The 18,009-nt window shown below is 38.3% G+C and overlaps 2 protein-coding genes and 1 non-coding gene across 3 annotated transcripts in view; 1 reads left to right on the plus strand and 2 right to left on the minus strand.

The window, feature by feature from the left end:
- Window positions 1-1,141: 1,141 nt before the first annotated feature.
- On the minus strand, window positions 1,142-6,465 carry LOC146146372 (C-reactive protein-like). The gene is made up of 6 exons (XM_083390034.1): window positions 6,339-6,465; window positions 5,960-6,096; window positions 4,838-4,933; window positions 3,008-3,282; window positions 2,383-2,558; window positions 1,142-1,470 (listed from the first exon to the last, which is right to left on the minus strand). The coding sequence occupies exons 2-6, from the start codon at window positions 6,084-6,086 to the stop codon at window positions 1,293-1,295; spliced, it is 852 nt and encodes a 283-aa protein (XP_083246160.1). The 5' UTR covers window positions 6,087-6,096; window positions 6,339-6,465; the 3' UTR covers window positions 1,142-1,292.
- On the plus strand, window positions 2,026-2,099 carry Trnat-ggu (transfer RNA threonine (anticodon GGU)). Its single transcript has one exon. It is a non-coding gene; the product is annotated as a tRNA-Thr (tRNA).
- A 2,173-nt stretch (window positions 6,466-8,638) lies between the features above and the next one.
- The window catches only part of LOC146146374 (uncharacterized), a 37,144-nt gene continuing 27,773 nt past the window's right edge, over window positions 8,639-18,009 (minus strand). The window contains exons 24-29 of the mRNA XM_083390736.1: window positions 15,391-16,059; window positions 13,820-13,931; window positions 13,190-13,301; window positions 10,158-10,392; window positions 9,479-9,661; window positions 8,639-8,811 (exon numbers count right to left, since the gene is read on the minus strand). Coding sequence (XP_083246862.1) covers window positions 8,639-8,811; window positions 9,479-9,661; window positions 10,158-10,392; window positions 13,190-13,301; window positions 13,820-13,931; window positions 15,391-16,059 — 1,484 coding nt within the window. The remainder of the gene's footprint in view (window positions 8,812-9,478; window positions 9,662-10,157; window positions 10,393-13,189; window positions 13,302-13,819; window positions 13,932-15,390; window positions 16,060-18,009) is intronic.

An 18,009-nucleotide genomic window follows, 5' to 3' on the forward strand; every position in this document is an offset into this window, starting at 1 on the left:
ACATACAATATATTATAATTCAGACAGGCCATTAAAATATCTGACACAACGCAATTACAAGTGCAATAATAACTCAATCTAGACCTCAATATTTTGACATATTTTTTCTGCTTACCAAGGACCGCATTTCAAGTAAAATTATAGGCTGGATGTTTTGCATTGAGGCGTCAAGGCGCGTGCCACGGTCCACGCGGTAACATGACTTGAGGCAATGCGGAAATGTAACCACAGGGTTTGATCTACAGATAACACCAACACTAAAAACCTGGAGGCGAATTCTTCATTTAGTGCACAAGCAAGACAAAACGACACCTATGAGTTTGCCATTCTAACTTAGTTAATTTATCTTAAATATCTAATTCCTTGCGTTTAATTGTAAAAGGTGCAAAGTGAGTTGATGATTTGGGTCAGCATTAACCTGTTGCGATTCGCATCATGTCTCACAATTGTTTATCTAAGTTAGATTTTGTGATGGTTGTTGATATGCAAATGAAGGATTGCATTAATTTAAGCAACAACCCAGAAATATTCTGCATATTTGTGCTGCGAAATTTAAACAAACGTCTCCATAAAGACCGTGTCAAAGTCTTCAACTAAGAAAATTTGAAACTCCACCCCATAGTATAATTGAGGTTTTGTTGCTAAGGTATTTTTGCGTAAACATGACAAATTAACGTGACTTTGAAAACAGCGAAGCGTTTAATAATGCGGTGCAAGGAATTCAAGTGCTTCAATGACCTAAATCAAAATGACTCGCCTTTACTTTAGTATTTTTATGCCGATTTGCCTCAAGTAATGTAAAAATATGCTGTTACTTGAGCTGGCTTCAATCATTGAGTCAATGATTTTTTTAACATGCCTCCATTTCAGGTATAACAGAAGTCACCTCTTCTCAAACATATATGAGTGGCTTCATAAGCAATTGAAGAAGCAGTCCATGCAAGCCATTAGCCATAGTTGTACGAAGGAATTCCTATTAAGTTCCCACTACTTAGTTCCTGCTTGACTCTGATAGTGTAAAGCGTTGTGGCGGCACAAATCATACCACCTGAAAAACACACCAGCGCGGTGGTCATAGCAGTAAAATGAGTAAAAACAGCAGTAAAATGAGTAAAATTTTCCAAAGCTAAGAAATGCGAAATCTGTTTTTGCAACGACACTGTGAAAACGTATTGGGGCGTAAACAAAACAACATTTATTTTTTACAACAAACAGCAAGCTCAAATGGAATGAAGGGATACACATACAGCAAGGCAAAACACCAAAAAATTCGTACAAAATCGCACTTTTTTTCAGCGCAAAATCTGGCAGGTTTCAGGAATTCGGTAAGTTGCATCTCCGTATAACTCCATCTTATCTACTGTCATCGCTAACACGTGGCCAGGTGGACAGATACAATCCTGTGCCATTTCGACGATCTCACTTTCAGTAAGAACTCGAGGCCACATCATTGCATTCTCGATCGTTCCCCTGTTGCAATTACATCAACTTAGTGTATTTAATAAACAGATTAAAGCCATTATATTCGATAAAATCGACAGTTTGCTGTTACAAACGTTTGACAATACCTCATGCCATCATCAGTGTAAAAATACAAGACTTGTATCGAACTGAGTATAGTTTAGTAAAAATTATATCTAGCTGTGCCAAGATTGCTAAACACTGAGTAATAAGATAGCAAAGAAAAAGTTAGAACACCAAAATATTTAGTCAACACCAAAATATTACGTATCTCAGTCAGTGAACCCTGAAGTCAAGACATCAACTTAGTGTTGAAGTCACTCTACGTGGAGCTAGAAAAACAACTAGCCTGTGGTGAGGTTCGAACTCACGACATCCGGTCAAGCCGGGACCGTCGCTCTACCAGCAGGGCTAGATCTCAGTTGTTAACACACGTATGTGTGTGCATATGTTTCATTGGATAAATGATATGGTAATGTTAATCCCCCTCAATATGAAGTTGCTTGTACTAACAGAGTGAGCAAGCAATGGCGTATGGTTGTTTCTCGACTCGCTCCTCTCTGAGCCTGCATAGCTCAGTTGGTAGAGCGACGGTCCGGGTATGGCCGAGGTCGTGAGTTCGAACCTCACTGAAGGCTAGTTGTTTTTCTAGCCTGCCCTGATTACATCATAGATCGACAGATTCGGTTAGTCTGCAATGGCTTTTGGTGTACTAATTATATGTAAGCCGTAATCGTTGGTCAAAAAGCAGCTTCAGAAGGGCGAGATCTTTGTTAACACATATATGTGTGTGCATATGTTTCATTAAATACATCAAATCAACTTTCATAAATCCGAAAAGCTCCAAAAATAAAAATAGAGCTTCAAAAAACTGGAAGAAGTATTCCTAGCTGACCAACTACGTAAAGGCTCGATACGCACGTCATAGCTTGCGCTGCGTCGAAGCCAGAAGCGATTCCATCTTGGTCTTGTGCCAGGACAAGGCTGCCACCTCCAGTCACCACGCTCCCTGCGTAGCTCACAGGTCCGTCGGTTCTTCCGTTCACGTACATACCTAATCTTCGGGTCGCTGAGTCGAACCATCCACATATGTGAGTCTAAAGGTAAATCAGTCGCGTTTGTAAACACGTAAAAACATAGTGAAATTTTTTCCGGAATATTCGGACGAGTTTGCCCAATTTTAATAGCCCACCGTGTAATTTTTATGACAAGCACTTGACTGGGAATTGACTTGTTGTTCATTCCAAAAGACTTGACTTGGACTTAGGTTATTTTACAAATGACTTGACTTGAACTTAAATTATTTCACAAATGACTGGACTTGGATTAATGTTATTTTACAAATTACTTGACTTCGATTTAAGTTGCTTCACAAATGACTTGACTTGGACTAAAGTTATTTTACAAATGACTTCATGGAGATTTAAGTTATTGTACAAATGATATGACTTAGACTTAAGTCATTTGATTGGGGCTTAATGTTTTTACAAATTACTTGAGTTGGACTACAGTCATTTAAAATTTTGTTTACAACACTGCAACTCACCATTTCTCCGCTTCTTAGTTCAATAGAAAGATCCACGTTTCCAGTTCCGATGTGGAATCCAATCGCCCTCCTCGTCCTGCGATAGAAGAGCAGGAAGTTGTTGTACATCCGAGGGTTGGCCGCGTAGCTGAAGATGCCGAAGTCGTGTGACAAGTCACTAGCGTTCACCCACATACACGCGGTGCCGCTAGAGAGCGTGGGAACGTAACGCCGGAAGCGAGCGAAGTCGCTGGTTCGGCGACTTCTTGGGAAAGTGTAGCTGCTCAGCAGGCACCCTTGGGAATAGAAAGGAATAGAAATGGGAAAAAAAAAAAAAGCAATATTAATACTTTGGATATAGTGGTTGGAGTTTGTAGGAAGACGTAATAAGAATATCAAATTCCATACAGAACTCCATGTTAAAAATGAATAAAAAGTTATTCGAAACGTTCAAAGTGATACCTATTTCTTTATAGGCTTCGATATTATTAGTTCGTATCATTAAATCTCTACTAGCATAGCAAGCAGGTTAAAACCTTTTTGCCTTTGCAATTCATTATCAAGCTACAATACAGATCCGTGCATAGTGTACCCAAATCAATATAGCAACAATGTACTTACATTTTTAATAAGGCAAAATAGTTTCATTTTTGTTAAACTTTACATGTTAGGTCAAAATCCTTTATAAAATGCATGAAACCTCTCAGCAAGTAAATGGAGACAAAAGTATTTTCCTGACCTTTTAACACATGTTTGACTTCAATGACGTCAATAAAACGTATTTTTGTAGAAAATTAAAAACTCGTTGTTTTTTAAGTAAGCATGTTGGGGTGGCTAAAACAGCGACTTTGATCAATTTCTTGCTGCTTTCTTTGCCGCTTACTAGTGGTCAAAGGTGGGTCGACGACGACTATTATATTTTTCCGCTGAATGTTAATTAAAATTTATCTGAAATCTTTAGCTGTAATTTCAACAAAAGTTGTGAAGCCCTGACATTCCAAAAATTGGAATATTTCTTTGTTTTCGCCCCGGAAAGTTTAGCAGCTCAGCACCCTTGGGGATAAAAAAGTAGAGTTGGGAAACACAGGATGAAAGCAATATTGCATAAACTTGTTAACCTATAGGAGTTTACCTCAAAGACAGGTTCATCTACACGTCGTAACTATTTCCCCACGGAGGTTAGACACATTTTCGTATTTGAGAAATATTAAATAAAGAAGTAAAATGGCATCGTTTCGAATCATATTGATTTCTTCGGCAAAATGGCAAGAAAGAAGATTATTTCTCTTAAATTAAATTGCCTAAAAATTTACAAAAACTAGTGTTACGAAGGATTCAGCCACGATAAGTTTGAAAGGAATGTTGCATGTCAAGTGATAATGTTCTCCTGGGATTAGGCATTTGACTTCAAATCCTGCGAAACTCCAGAACGTGCATACTTTGTGTTGATGCCAATATTAAACACTCTGCATTTATAATTTGCCTTCACCTGGGGGATTTCAAAATTAGGACCACTGGGAACTCCTAAAGTTTTTTGCTTTTACTTGATATTCAGCGCGTTTTTTAGTTGCCTACTATGGTCACAAAAGACGAAAGCTCAGTGGGTGCGGCAAATAAAGCTGATCCACACTAAACTCAACATTCTATATAAAACGCACGGTCGCATTGCACTTAGGTAGTTTTAGTTTAGACCACATCTCCACAACTTTAAAACATTTCGAGATATCGGTTACTTAAACAAATTAGCAATAATATTCGCCAATACAGAGGTTTAAAGTTATGTCAATATTTCCCTGCGCAGAATAAGGCTTTTCGTTTTAAATCTTGACACATGCCTATAGCATTTCTTACTTTTTGATCCAGACGCAGTAGATGACATTGTATCAAGTCGTTTGATCACTTTATCCAATTCCTTCTTCAATTGAATTACATCTCCAGCTCGGCTGACTGCAAGTGAAAATATAAAGTTTGCTTTAAACAACCAACAAATTGTAACGTTGTTGAGTCAAAGTGCAGGTCCCCAAGTAGGTAAATAAGGTTTTTGTCGTTATTTACGTATAGAGCCAATTGTGAATTAATTAACTTGCCTTTATAACTTGACAGTTCAAAATACTCTAGCACAGCTAGCAATTCAGGTCAGACACAATTAACAGCTCTTAAAAGTGACGAAAGGTGTACATGATGATGAAAATATAACATTTGTGTTCGCTGCCCGTACCGCTCTTTTAATATGCTTTGGCAAGCCGCGCTGCACCGCACATTATTTTCGAAATCTTAAGCTGCGCTGCCCGCAAAAAGGCACTATAAGCAATATATACCAACACTTATATAAAAAAACACTACAAATACTTAGAAAGCTAGGTTGAACATAAAAGTACGGACAACAGCTTATTTTTTTATTAATGAAACATCCTTGTGTAAATTACTTGCTATTTCGTTTAAATAAACTAAAATGAAAACTTTGACATGCCGCACGCGGTATGCGGCACAGCGCGGCATAGTTTTTAGATGTATTTACGCGCCGCTGTGCTGACCGCAAACGCTGCGCGGTTGACATCTCTAGTCCCCAAGTAGGCAAAATACTGAACCCATACTGAAAGAATTGAGAAAAAAATGTCTGACTTTGTCCAGTCGAATAACTAATAATCACTGACTCAAATAAGTACACCGAAAGACATCGCAGACTCACCGAATCTGTTGATCTATGATGCAAGCAGGGCAGACTAGAAAAACAACTAGCTTGCAGTGAGGTTCGAACTCACGACCTCCAGTAGATCGGAGGTGTTACAGATCAACAGATTCGGTGAGTCTGCGATGGCTTTCGGTGTACTAATGATACGTAAGCCGTAAGTCGTTGGTCAAAAAACAGCTTCAAAAGGGTTAGATCTCAGTTGTTAACATACATATGTGTGTGCATGTTTCATTGAATTACTTGAATAATTTCGATTTTACAGCATAATAAATTATACTCACCAGCAGGGTGTTGCATGCCAGGAGGTATGCTTGAAATAGGAGCGCATATTTGCATTTGTTGGTTACACTCCTGACCTTGAACAACAACCAAGCCAGCAAATATTAAACACAATATAACCATCTTCATTTTACTGCGCCTGCAATTCATAAATGTGTTTAAATGTTTACATTTAAAGGTTGCTTTAAATATTGTTTTGATACAGTAATAATAACAACGTTTGCTCTTTTTTGTCACCTTGTCGAAGTAAGTCTATACATTTTAAAAATTCATACTGCTGTAAAGACTATTTAGGCTTCCATTTAAATTGCAATAAAAGTTATAAATATGTAAGAATAAATAAAATAATGTTGCTTGACTCACCCAAACTCTAACTCTCACCTTAATCCAAATATTGTTAGCAATATAACCTCCCGAACGAAAATGTGGTAGAATTCTAGACCAGCGCAGAATTTCGGCGCTAAATTAATCACGTTTTTACTCTTCCACAAAGCCACAACAACTGATCTGGACCAGATTAGAAGAAGTGACTCCACTAAAGATCCTTCTATGCGGGGAATTAAGGTCTCTGGAGAATAGGAAAGTTTTAGCTAAAGACATTTTTCAACCCTTTAGGGAAACGTTGATACTAGAAGCGAGTTAGTTAAAGCTAGGCTGCAATAACAAATTCAATCCAAATATTGTCTTTACCAGATAATCATGCAGATATTTTTGAAAGGCAGTGTATAAGTATTTCCTAATGGATATACATTTGAGAAAATATTATTGGCAAATTTAAACACAATAAAAGAGTGTTTTCGAGCATTTTGGACACACTGTTTGCACATCAAACGAAAACAGTGTTTTCGCCATATCTTTCGACATTAAACTGACCACAAAACTGCCATGTTTTGCTGAGAATGGTAAACAACAATGAAAATTGCTTTACAGCATTCACAATCGCACATAAGCGGGCGTTACGTACATTAAGCGTAAGTATGACAACTGACCTTTGGCGACCCAATTGTTTTTTCTTGTAAGCGAACAAAAAATAGACATTATCGTAAAGAATTTCGAATGTAATATTTAATTGTAAGACATTATTTGTGTTGCTTCCTTAATTTTCCAAATTGAAAAATCTTTTTTAGAACCAATCTCAATTAACATATAAACTACTGCGGTTGGCGATCCAACCAAACCAAACATTGACCCAATTTTGGGTCGCGACCCATAAGTTGAGAAGCACTGCATTAAAGCTTGAATGGCAACTTTAGTACTGCTAACTTGTAGTAGTTTTGCCCCATTGTAACTTCTCACGTAATAATTGGGTTTCTTACGTAAGGTTGCTGGTGGTTGATGCGTTTCACCGATACATACTCGACAAGAGACTAAGACGGTCAATACAGAAATATTTAAGCAGATACACGAAGAAGAGGATATACAGAATATAACAGGAATAAAACTTGAGAATAAATTTCAAAGCCAAAAAGGTCGAGAAGATCGTCCTAATTATCAAGATGAAATATGTCACAAAAGTCTTTTGTAAAGTACATTAACTGAAGATGATACAAGCTCATATCGAAACATCTTAATCATGATGATGTCCATCTACTCGACCTTTTTGGTTCGAAATTTATTATCAAGCTACATTACAGATCCGTGCATAGTGTACCCAAATAACAGGAATACCAATTGTAAAATTCTTCTTGCATTGCCAGAGCCGGACGAATAATTTTACCATTAACACAATGCCTACAACAGCATATTTATAACATAATTATCGTATGGCAGATAAGGTTACGGCAAGACATCGGTGCAAAGTCACTATAACGTTTTCAAGTCAATAGTTTTACAACCTAAATTGGATTGAAAAATATTATAAAGCTCTCCTGGAAATACAACCAAAATGTTTCGGTTTTGTTGCCCAGCTAAAAAGTACTTGTTCGATACTAGGGCGGTACTTGTTCGATACTAGGGTGGTATCAGTACTTAAAAAAATTAATCCGTGTCGGTCCGATACCAAATAGATTTAGGCATTTCATCAGGGTTTAATATTTAACGCAACGTTTTCTACTTTTAAAAGGGTTAATTCCAATCGAATTTGTTTATTCGGCACCGCATAATGTACATGTTTTTCTGGCAACTTTGTGCAATAATAAACGCGTGAGCACTTGATCTACCACAGTGAGGGGGCATTTGGCACAAAAAAGTTTAAAGTGGAAATAACGATACTAAAAGATATATCAAGGAAAATAAAATCATTGAAAATTATTAAAATACAATAATAAACGAAATGTTGAATAATACAAAACCCTTGAATAGGACATAAAATACAATGATAATTTACAGTGGGTAAATCAGCTTAAAGCGATTAAAATTGCTATAAAAAGTTGGATAAAAATTTTATTAAGATTTAGCAACATGGTTACAAACAATAATATCATATACTGTAAGAACTTATTTCGGCATGATAAATTGCAATGACTATTCTGGTATTATAATGTTAACAAAAGTCCGTTTGTTTTTTTAGATAAACCCCCATACCACTTTTTTTCAGAGCAACAGTACGCATATTTGAAAAGATCAGAATGAAACACAAAAAGATCCAATATAGTTACATTATACCGCCATGGTATTTCCCTAAATTTACCCGCTCGTCAATGAAAAGGGTGGGTTTATCCAGTAAGTAAACGTCCCAGGGCTTAGGCGGCTAGATGCAGGGCGCAAACAGCCGGTATCTTCACAAGTTTGACGCCAACACTTCCATCGCTGGTAAAAACCAGGGTCTCATAAATCACCTCCAGAGGCAGACAAGCCATGCCCGTGAAACTGGAAGAACACTGCTCCACGTAGAAGGACTGGTAAAGGCCTTGGCCTATATCAAAAGGAAAATAAAGAGTAAATGGAAGGTGTTAGGGTCATTTCACAATTGCATGTGTTTTAACAGTGTTGTAAACCAGTCATTTTGAAATTACTTAAGTCCCAGTTAAGTAATTTGTCCAAAAGACTTCAGGTCAAGTAATTTGAAAACCGTGACTTAAGTGCACTTAAGTCAAGTCATGTACTTGAGTCATTACAACACTGTTTTTTTAGGTATGATTGATACTTGATTGAAAAGTTACAAAACTGCTATTGTCAGCGGAATTAAGAAAAGCTTCTTTTAAAAAGTTTTAAACCTAACATCTAACTGAAATGAGGGCTTTTCAGCTTTCCCAATATCCTTTAACTAGGTTTAACAAGATTAAGTGTTTTTTTATTTTACAAATATGAATATACTCTCAATCATAATTTCTTCGTCCGACAAACAATATTTATAAAAGCTTGAGAAGCTCGCCGATTCAAACAAAAATCAGTCATGCATTGGAAAAAATCCTGGGTAATATTACCTAATGTTCGAAGGATCATTTGCAGTTCGTTAAGATTGATCTACTTTTAATGAGTTCAAACAACATTAAAAGGTAAAACAGTTATGGCCTGTGGACTAGTTATTCCTTCAAAGATCCAATTTTTTTTACTTTGTTTTCTTAATAAGGCGCTTTTACCCAGAAGATTGACCAGTTCGTACTGGACTCCATCGAAAGCCCCGTATGCCCAAGTAATTGGGGTGAGCAAACCGTGAGCAAAGCATGGGTTGTAGTAAGTCGTCGATCTCTTTTGACGAGCTGTCGCAAGTGTCGCTTGTCGCGTGTTGCTGCTGCGCACGTTTATCGCGCGTCGCTTTGCATCTGGAAGCGACAAAAACGCACAAAATTAGTTAAAGATTTATTTTTTGACAGACTGACTTTATTATTAGGGATGTTACGTGTTTAAAGTTATCACTCTTCTAACAAGTGTCGGCATTATTTCGCATCACCAAAGTGTACTTGCAGCTTGCTTTTCACTATTGCCTTTTTTATTAATATTACTTTGTATTTCTGACATTAAAGATTATTATTCCTTAATTTAGCAAAAATAAACTTTTTGTAAGAGTGCACGATATGCTACCTATTTTTTCTGGTTAGGTAACAACATATAATTCAATTTTATATTTTTTGTTTACTGCTGATCCTATTTAAAGCAAATAGGCGTTTTTACACGCATTTTTTTCTAAAAGCTTTTCTAAAGGCTACATCTTTTAGAGTAAACGTATAGAAAAAGAAAGCTGCCTATATATATATATATATATATATATATATAAATATCTTTTGGCTTTAATCCTACCATATCACATAAGGCACTTACTTTCAAATTTACTGATCAGCTTCGTGCCTTGCTGATGTTGTCCTTGGCTTGTTATTTTGTGTTCTGTTGGTTTATTAGTTTCTCCGATACCGGCAAAGAGGTGTCCGTGATGTTTCAAGATATTGTCCACTTCATTCTTTCCCTTAGTAAGTAACTTGCAGACCCAAAGCTCCTTGTAACGTTCTTCCGCGCACTTTTTTTCGCTCATGAGTGTGTCGTGGGCTATGTGCTTGAGCTGCGTATTAAAGCATGAATAAAAAAGGTTTTTAAATAGGAAAGCAGCTTGTGAAGAACATTTTTGTAGAAGTAGAAATGAGTGATACATTTTATTCAAAAACCATCATATACTCTAATTCCTTTAGTTCAGGGGTTCTTAAACTGGCGTCAATGGACCCCACGGGGTACGTGAACAGTCTTAAGGGGTCCATGAAGGCCTAATTGAACTATCAGTGTATATTCAAGCAATCTATTTTTCAAAGAAAAATGTAGGCTTTACGTAAACATAAACTGTTTGTTCACTAAATATAGTTAGACTTCATTTCATTTCAAATTTTTTGAACCGCAAACAGCAAATTTCTGAAGTCTGTTTTGCATTATGACGTACATATATGACGTCATCACTAAAAATGTCTTGCCTAAACTGGTCCATGCAAAAAAATGTTAGGAGTCCGCTGCAAAATAAGTGTAAGAACCCCTGCTTTAGTAAATTTGACGTGTTCCACATTTTGCAACTAAGAAATGTGTTTCAGATGTAACTGATTATGATACGCGTATCGAAACGTCTTATTAAGATGATGTCTATTTATTCAACCTTATTGGCTTTACAATACATTATTAAGCTACATTACAAACGCATAGTGTACCGAACTGGTATTTATGTAAACATTCACCAACCTTGTCGTTATTAGCATCCGCGAAATTCCAAACGGAGACAAATAGAAAGAGGGCAACGATCGAATGCTTGACTAGCTAAATGAAAGAAAAATATCGCAATGGTTAAGAAGGTCTAGAGCGTTGTATAAGTTAAAAGAATGATTTAAATAAAATGTTATTTGACCCAGCAGATTAAAGTTAAAGATATTTAAAACAGGTTCCTCTGGCAATATAAATTATTTTCTACCAACGTTTCGGCTTACTATCCTGCAAGCCTTCGTCAGGGACTGACACACAAAGCCAACAAGACACAAAGTGTTTTTTTGGTATTTAAATGAAACACTTGCGGTCTCTTAAAACACTTAGCGGTCACCCAAACCAAACCTTAAAAAAAACCTGCGTATAGTATATATTGAAGTAAACAATCCAAAATTTACACCTTTCAGCAGCTGCCGCCGTAATACAGAGCAAGGTACCATTTGATACATTTGTTAGTAGATTTTAAAATCCTGATAAAAAAGATTTTAAAATCCTGATAGAAACATAATTTAACACCAAGAAAACCTTGTTATTAGTACAATATCTTGTATAAAAATTATCGCTAACTTACCATTATTTTTTAATAGTCCGTACTATGTGAAAATAAACGTATCCCTCAGAAATCTGTTGTTTATTCAGTTATATTTCCCTGGCTGTCTTTGGCTTGTTGGCTAATGATGGTTTGTTCGGAGACCCAGTCTTCTTTTATGCATTTTTTTTTCGTTCTAAAGTTAGCAACCGTTCCATACTTGGGCATTTTATTGCAGACAAAGCAATGCGTATATTTGTCGTTTTTAGCTCTTTACGCATTTTTTCAACTCGGCGTAGTAAACGATAGCTAGGTTTCTTAAAGAAATAATTAACGCACAACCAGACTAAGAAATCGTTGCGTCACAGAATCCAAGGGGTGCGTTTAAATTTAAATCGAAAGGTCAAACCGTGTCGACCGAGCAAAGATCAAAAGAAAGAGTGGTCAAGAAATACATAAAAATCACGCGCCCAGTTTCAAACTGCTTTGAATTTACGCAAAGGGCGTCAAACGATTTGGACCTTGTAACTTTACGCGCTCAAAATAACTTCGAAAGCGTAGTTTGCCAAAGAACGAGCCACGCTCACCAGTCACCTGAAGAAAGTGACGCCAATCGAAGGGGTTTAGAACTAACAGAGGAAAGTCGCGCGCATGAGACACTTTCTAAAACGCTGCGTCACGATTTGAACAACAGGAAGTCGAAAGGATGAGTCAGCCGCTTGAAAGGTGCTAAAGCTACTCTGGTTGACGCAGCATGTGCGGGACTTCCCCGAAATGATGCGTAAGATGCCAAAGGTCGCAGAGCGCTTAGCGACAGACTTGCTGTACTGCAGGGTTTGCGTACCAAAGGTGTTTTTCCTCTTAGGCGAGCGGTAAGCCACGATGATGCTGTGCTAAATTCGTTAATTCCATGGTAAAATTGGTTCGAAAACCTATACGTATGTAGCGGCTTGCACCATATAATCGGGCCAAACTGTGGTCTTTCTGTGACCGGCTTGTCTGGCTGTATAGCACATGCTGTCATTTTGACTTTCCGCTGTGTGCCGTAAACTTTTTCGTCATTGCCCGATTTCCTAGTTGTTTTATGTCTCGCGTATGCTAACGAAATAGTAACTACTAACATCAGGCCAATGCAGTAGTGTAAACCGCTAAAACCAGCAGTGACATGTACTGTTCATTCTTGATGTCCTGATTGCGCACGTTTACGAAGGTAAACATTATTAAACGAACCATAAGTATTGATTTACCGTTTGCTTATTTGCAATAAATATCACTTATTGTGGTTCGCACACACACGACACATGTATATCTTTATGTCAGTGAGGCTAAATATCTATTAATTTCCTTTGCCGCGCTGTCCGTTCGTTAGAGAAAAATAGCAGATTAACTTGATGAATCATCTACAGATATGTTTAATTATGCTTTTGTTTTGTATGGGCTTTTATATTCTTATCACGTCTTACTACAACTTCAACTATTAGTTCCAAGGGTTATGAATTCATAAACTGAACACCGCATACATCAATGAAGAGCATCATTTATTTAGTAACAAAATCAGCAAATATATATTTCATTGCAGCGTGGGTTAAACTCGGTTGATTGACGGCAATGTAACTAAAGAACGTGTCGACGAACTGGCACTAGACGGCGCTAATGATTCCGTTGGCGTGAAGCTTCGTTCCAAGATTCTCTGGGTCCCTTGCCTGGGACTGAAACGGTTAATACTTAATGAAGCTGTGGATTACACCAGTGGTTCCCAACCTGGGGGTCGCAAGCGGTTGTCTGGGGGGTCGCCGTGTACTATTTGATAAAAAACTTGAAAATAAGTATTATAAGCTAAAAGTTTAGCAGTATAGAAGGAGCAAAAGCAACCGACAGTCTAACATTTGTGTTTGTGTTAATTTTGCTGCAGTGAACCAGTCGTGTTTATGACGTCACCATTACACTAGTCTATTAATGAATCAAGCGTAGCTTCAGTCAAACAATGTCTAATAAAATGAATGGACGCTTAAACCGTAAATTTAGCTTGTTGTGCATACTTAAAACCGGACATTTTAGCCAAATTTTGATACAATCCGTCTCGAGTTTTCCGAACTTAAATTTTGTCAATTTTAAAATGAGTTTTTCTTGACTCTGTTTTATTTATCATACACAATAATTGTGGGGGGTCGCGAGCACGAAAAGGTGGGGAACCACTGAACTACACTGATGATACACTTACTTTTCCGACCAGTCGGCGTGGATCGGGGATTTCGCGGGGTGATTTCCCCTCTGCGGACTTGGTATAGCGGATCCACGCTTCAGGTCTGGGGCGCACGGGGGTAGGGTAAAATCTGGGGTGAGGGGGTGAAAAGAGTTCGTCAACAAGACAACGGGTTAGAGGGGGTAAAAACGGGTTAGAGAGGGTTAGTTAAGGTCTAGATTAAAATCTGGGGTAAATAGGGTAAAGCTTGTCTGAGGGGTGGAACCAGTTTAAGCGCAGAACAAACGGGAAAAAAAAGAACAAAAGGGAAAAAAAACGGGTTAGAGAGGGTAAGTTAAGGAAGTCTGGGGTAGGGTAAAACGGATTGGAAGCGGCGTAAAGGGTTGGGTTTAGTTAATAACAAGATAAAACGGGGTAATTTTGGCTTAGGATTTCCAGAATTTGTGAGTCGGACTCGGGGTTTGCTTTAGAAGACCAATCTCCCGCAATTTTATCGTTAAAGCCTGCGGCTCAAGCAAATAAGTGCAATCAGCATTTACGGTTATGTCCGGGGGCGCACGGGGGTAGGTTTTTAAATCTAGGGGAAACGGGGTAAAAACTTGTCCGGGGGGGTAAACGAGTTTGGAAATGAGGCTAGAGAGGTTGGCACTTTTACTCGGTTAACTTAAAAGTGGGAAAACAACGTTTATAAATAAAAAAATATATTTTTAATTAAACAAGATGTTATACATGCAATCTAGGGTGGTCTACGAGGGTAGGTTGGAATCTGAGGTAAACGGGGTAAAAACTTGAGGGTAAAACGAGATCGTAAACAAGGTTAGGAGGGGTCCATTGAAATAAGTTGCAGAGCTAAAGGGATAAAAACGGGCTAGAGAGGTTAAACTGAGGTCTTAGGTACAATGGGTTTAGTTGAAAGTTTAAATAGGTAACATTTGGGGTAAAATGAGAAAGAGGAAGCTTTGAGTTAAATTCGCTGTTCTAGTGTCAAGCAGATTGGAAACGCCGTAAAGGATAGAGTTATTTAAAATTCCTTAAGATTAAGATTCCAATTATTACTGTGACAGTAGTTTCCAACTAGGGGTCCACGGACCCCCAGGGGGCTTTGCATGGGGTCCGTGAGTACTCTTGCCAATCACAGATTGTTTTAACTAAAGGCAACATTTTAAATGTAGCAGTTTACGTTGGAGCAATTTTTATCCAACCCAACCACACTATTGCCTTTAAAGTTGGTCATACTTCACGCGAGCCTTCTTCATTTTAGTTCATAATTTCCAGCTGCGAGTCTCGGTCATAAACTAATTAAAAATTTAGCGGGTTTAAACTTTGGTGAAATTGGGTAGCGGGGAGGACATCTTTCCTGCAAATGGTTCATTAGAACCTGCTCAGTACTAATAAGTGAGATCAGTAAGATTTCACAAGTAATCACAGTTACGGATTAAATCATAAAACGTGTTCTGCCTCTTTCCAAAGGAATCTTGTTAATGTTGGAAACTAACTAGGATTCGAACTCACGACCTCAGGAAAACCCGCCCACTATTGCTAATATGTAATTACAGTTGTTTATCACAAATCGTTTGCTCTTCTCTCACCCATCTCAACTCCTCCTCCCATGCTCTCACTCCCACTCCAAGAGGAACTCCACTCCGAGCTTCCACTCTGCAAATAAACCCTGCCCCCCAAAGTAGGGGTCAGCGGGTATTCCCCCACATTCGATTGCGTCACAATGGCTTTGGCGTGACGTAATCCCGCCTGGACATCGAGTTGGACGATCCTTGGAAACTCGATGAGCTGTGACGCGCGCTGTTTGTGACGTCTTCCTTTTGTTTGAGGGGTGATGGGGGGCAGCCGCCGCTTTTGGCGCTCGTAAGCGGTCACGTGATCCTCGAAGCGCGGCAACTTTTGGCGGGAATTGGCGGGAACGAGGCGACCCGAGTGATTCGAAAACGGGCAGAACACGCTGTTGCCTGGCAACCATTGTGGCGAAAGTCGCTGGCCGCGCGACCTGTTCGCGGGTGGCGTCGAGCCTATGACGTCAAAGGTGGTGACGTCATCATTCAGCACTTTATGAGGTTCGATGGTGGACTGCTTGTCTTCCTCGCAGTAGCTGGTAGCGGTCTCGGTTGCAAGTGAGTTAGGTGCGGCTCGATGTCCCGCATCTTCGACGCCGCATAGCGGAAAAACCACGCTGTAGTTGCTGCCGCCAGTGGGCGCTCCTGGCACCGGTGAGTTGTTGTGAGGTCTTTCGGACGAAGTCGGCACTAAAGTGGATTAAAACGTACATATTTTTGAACTTATTTGAATGAGAACAGATTGCTTGTTCCTTATTTGTATTATAATTTGTTGAAATCTTAAAATACGCACTCTGTTTGGTGAAAAACATTCACTGAACAGTGGACACACTGCGCGTAGTTAATGTTCAACCATAGCTTAGTTTCAGACCTTGTTCAACACATATTCAGCGTTAAGGATCGAATACCATTACTTTAAAATTATTTCATGGAAAGGATGAATATATGTGATATAATTGCGTCACGTACTTTTGCGGATGACCGCGTATGACGTATGTGTAGCTCGTTTATGTTCCTAACAGATTGAAATGGAAGTGTACGCATAATAATGCTTGTTGTTATATCGTTGAAAGACACACACAAACATATGTGTTTAATAACATCTGTGATCTAGCCCCTCGGAAGTTGCTTTATGACCAACGATTACGGCTTCCGTATCAATAGTACACCGAAAAGCCATCGCAGACTCGCCGAATCTGTCGATCTATGATGCAAGCAGAGCAAGCCAGAAAAACAACTGGCCTGCAGTGAGGTTCGAACTCACGACCTCCGGTCAAGCCGGGACCGTCGCTCTACCAACTGAGCTATGCAGGCTCAGAGAGGAGCGAGTCGAGAAACAACCATGCGCCAATACTTGCACATTTTGTTAGTACAAGCAACTTCACACTGGGGGATCATCAGTCCCAAGTATTGGCGCATGGTTGTTTCTCGACTCGCTCCTCTCTGAGCCTGCATAGCTCAGTTGGTAGAGCGACGGTCCCGGCTTGACCGGAGGTCGTGAGTTCGAACCTCACTGCAGGCCAGTTGTTTTTCTGGCTTGCTCTGCTTGCATCATAGATCGACAGATTCGGCGAGTCTGCGATGGCTTTTCGGTGTACTATTGTTATATCGTGTTAGAGTTTTAGTCAGTATTGACATTTTGGCAAACAAACCTTGTCGGTTCTACTTAAACTTGAGTTGTTTACATTTCAATACAAGTAAGGCGAATATTTTTTGACTTGTCAAAAAAAGTCAAAATTTACACGTTTGGTCAAAATTAAATAAAATTGCACATAAATCGTTTACAAAATTAAAAAAAATATATAGTCAGCTTTTTGGAATTCGTCGTTCAGTTGTTTTGAAATTTATCGTTCAATTTTATCAAAAAAATGTAGTTTTGATTTGTGTTCAAAGTCATTTTAACCGTATTATATCTTTATTAGAGCATTATACGGTACAAAAAACGCGTGATTAACGACGTCTAGGTTATTTAAATCAAGGTATTTCTAACAACATTTTGTCAAAATAAATTATATTCAAGTTAAAATTTGTTAAAATCTTAATTTTTCAGGTCAAAATTTCCTATTTTTAGGTCAAAAAATATTCGCCCTAATAAAAAGTTCCAAGTGTATATTTTAAAGCAATGTACTATGTGCGATGAGTAATAAATAAACTAACATAAATTCTAAAAGAAACTAACTATGAGCCTTAATAGTGGATTTATTGTTGATGGAGATAAAGGGCTAAATCTCGTGTAACATGTTCAAATTATCTTTGAATTTCGATATACAAATGTGACGGTAACGCAAAACGTACCAGAAGTGAAATATTACTTCAACAACTCCGGGAGAAGGTGACAACTTAAAAATGTTTTGATTATCACTGTCTAACTCAAAGGATCGCAAAATGTTGTAATACGCCAAAAGGTCCGTGCTCCAAATTAACCCCACCGGGACATTTTTGTCAGACAAACAAGAAACCCGCTTTTAACAAAAGCGTTCAAGCGTGACGTACTTTTGCGGGTGGTCGGCTTCACTAAAAAAACTATAAATTCTATTTGCTTTCGTTCTGTAATAAATCTATTGCGGTTTTTTCCTGTGAAAACATATTTTTGCCGATATTTTACGAAATGAATTAAATTTTCGAAATATTTTTTCCTAG

The sequence above is a fragment of the Ascidiella aspersa genome, chromosome 5 (genome assembly GCF_963924565.1).
Source record: "Ascidiella aspersa chromosome 5, kaAscAspe10.2, whole genome shotgun sequence".
Classification (NCBI taxonomy): Eukaryota; Metazoa; Chordata; class Ascidiacea; order Phlebobranchia; family Ascidiidae; genus Ascidiella; species Ascidiella aspersa.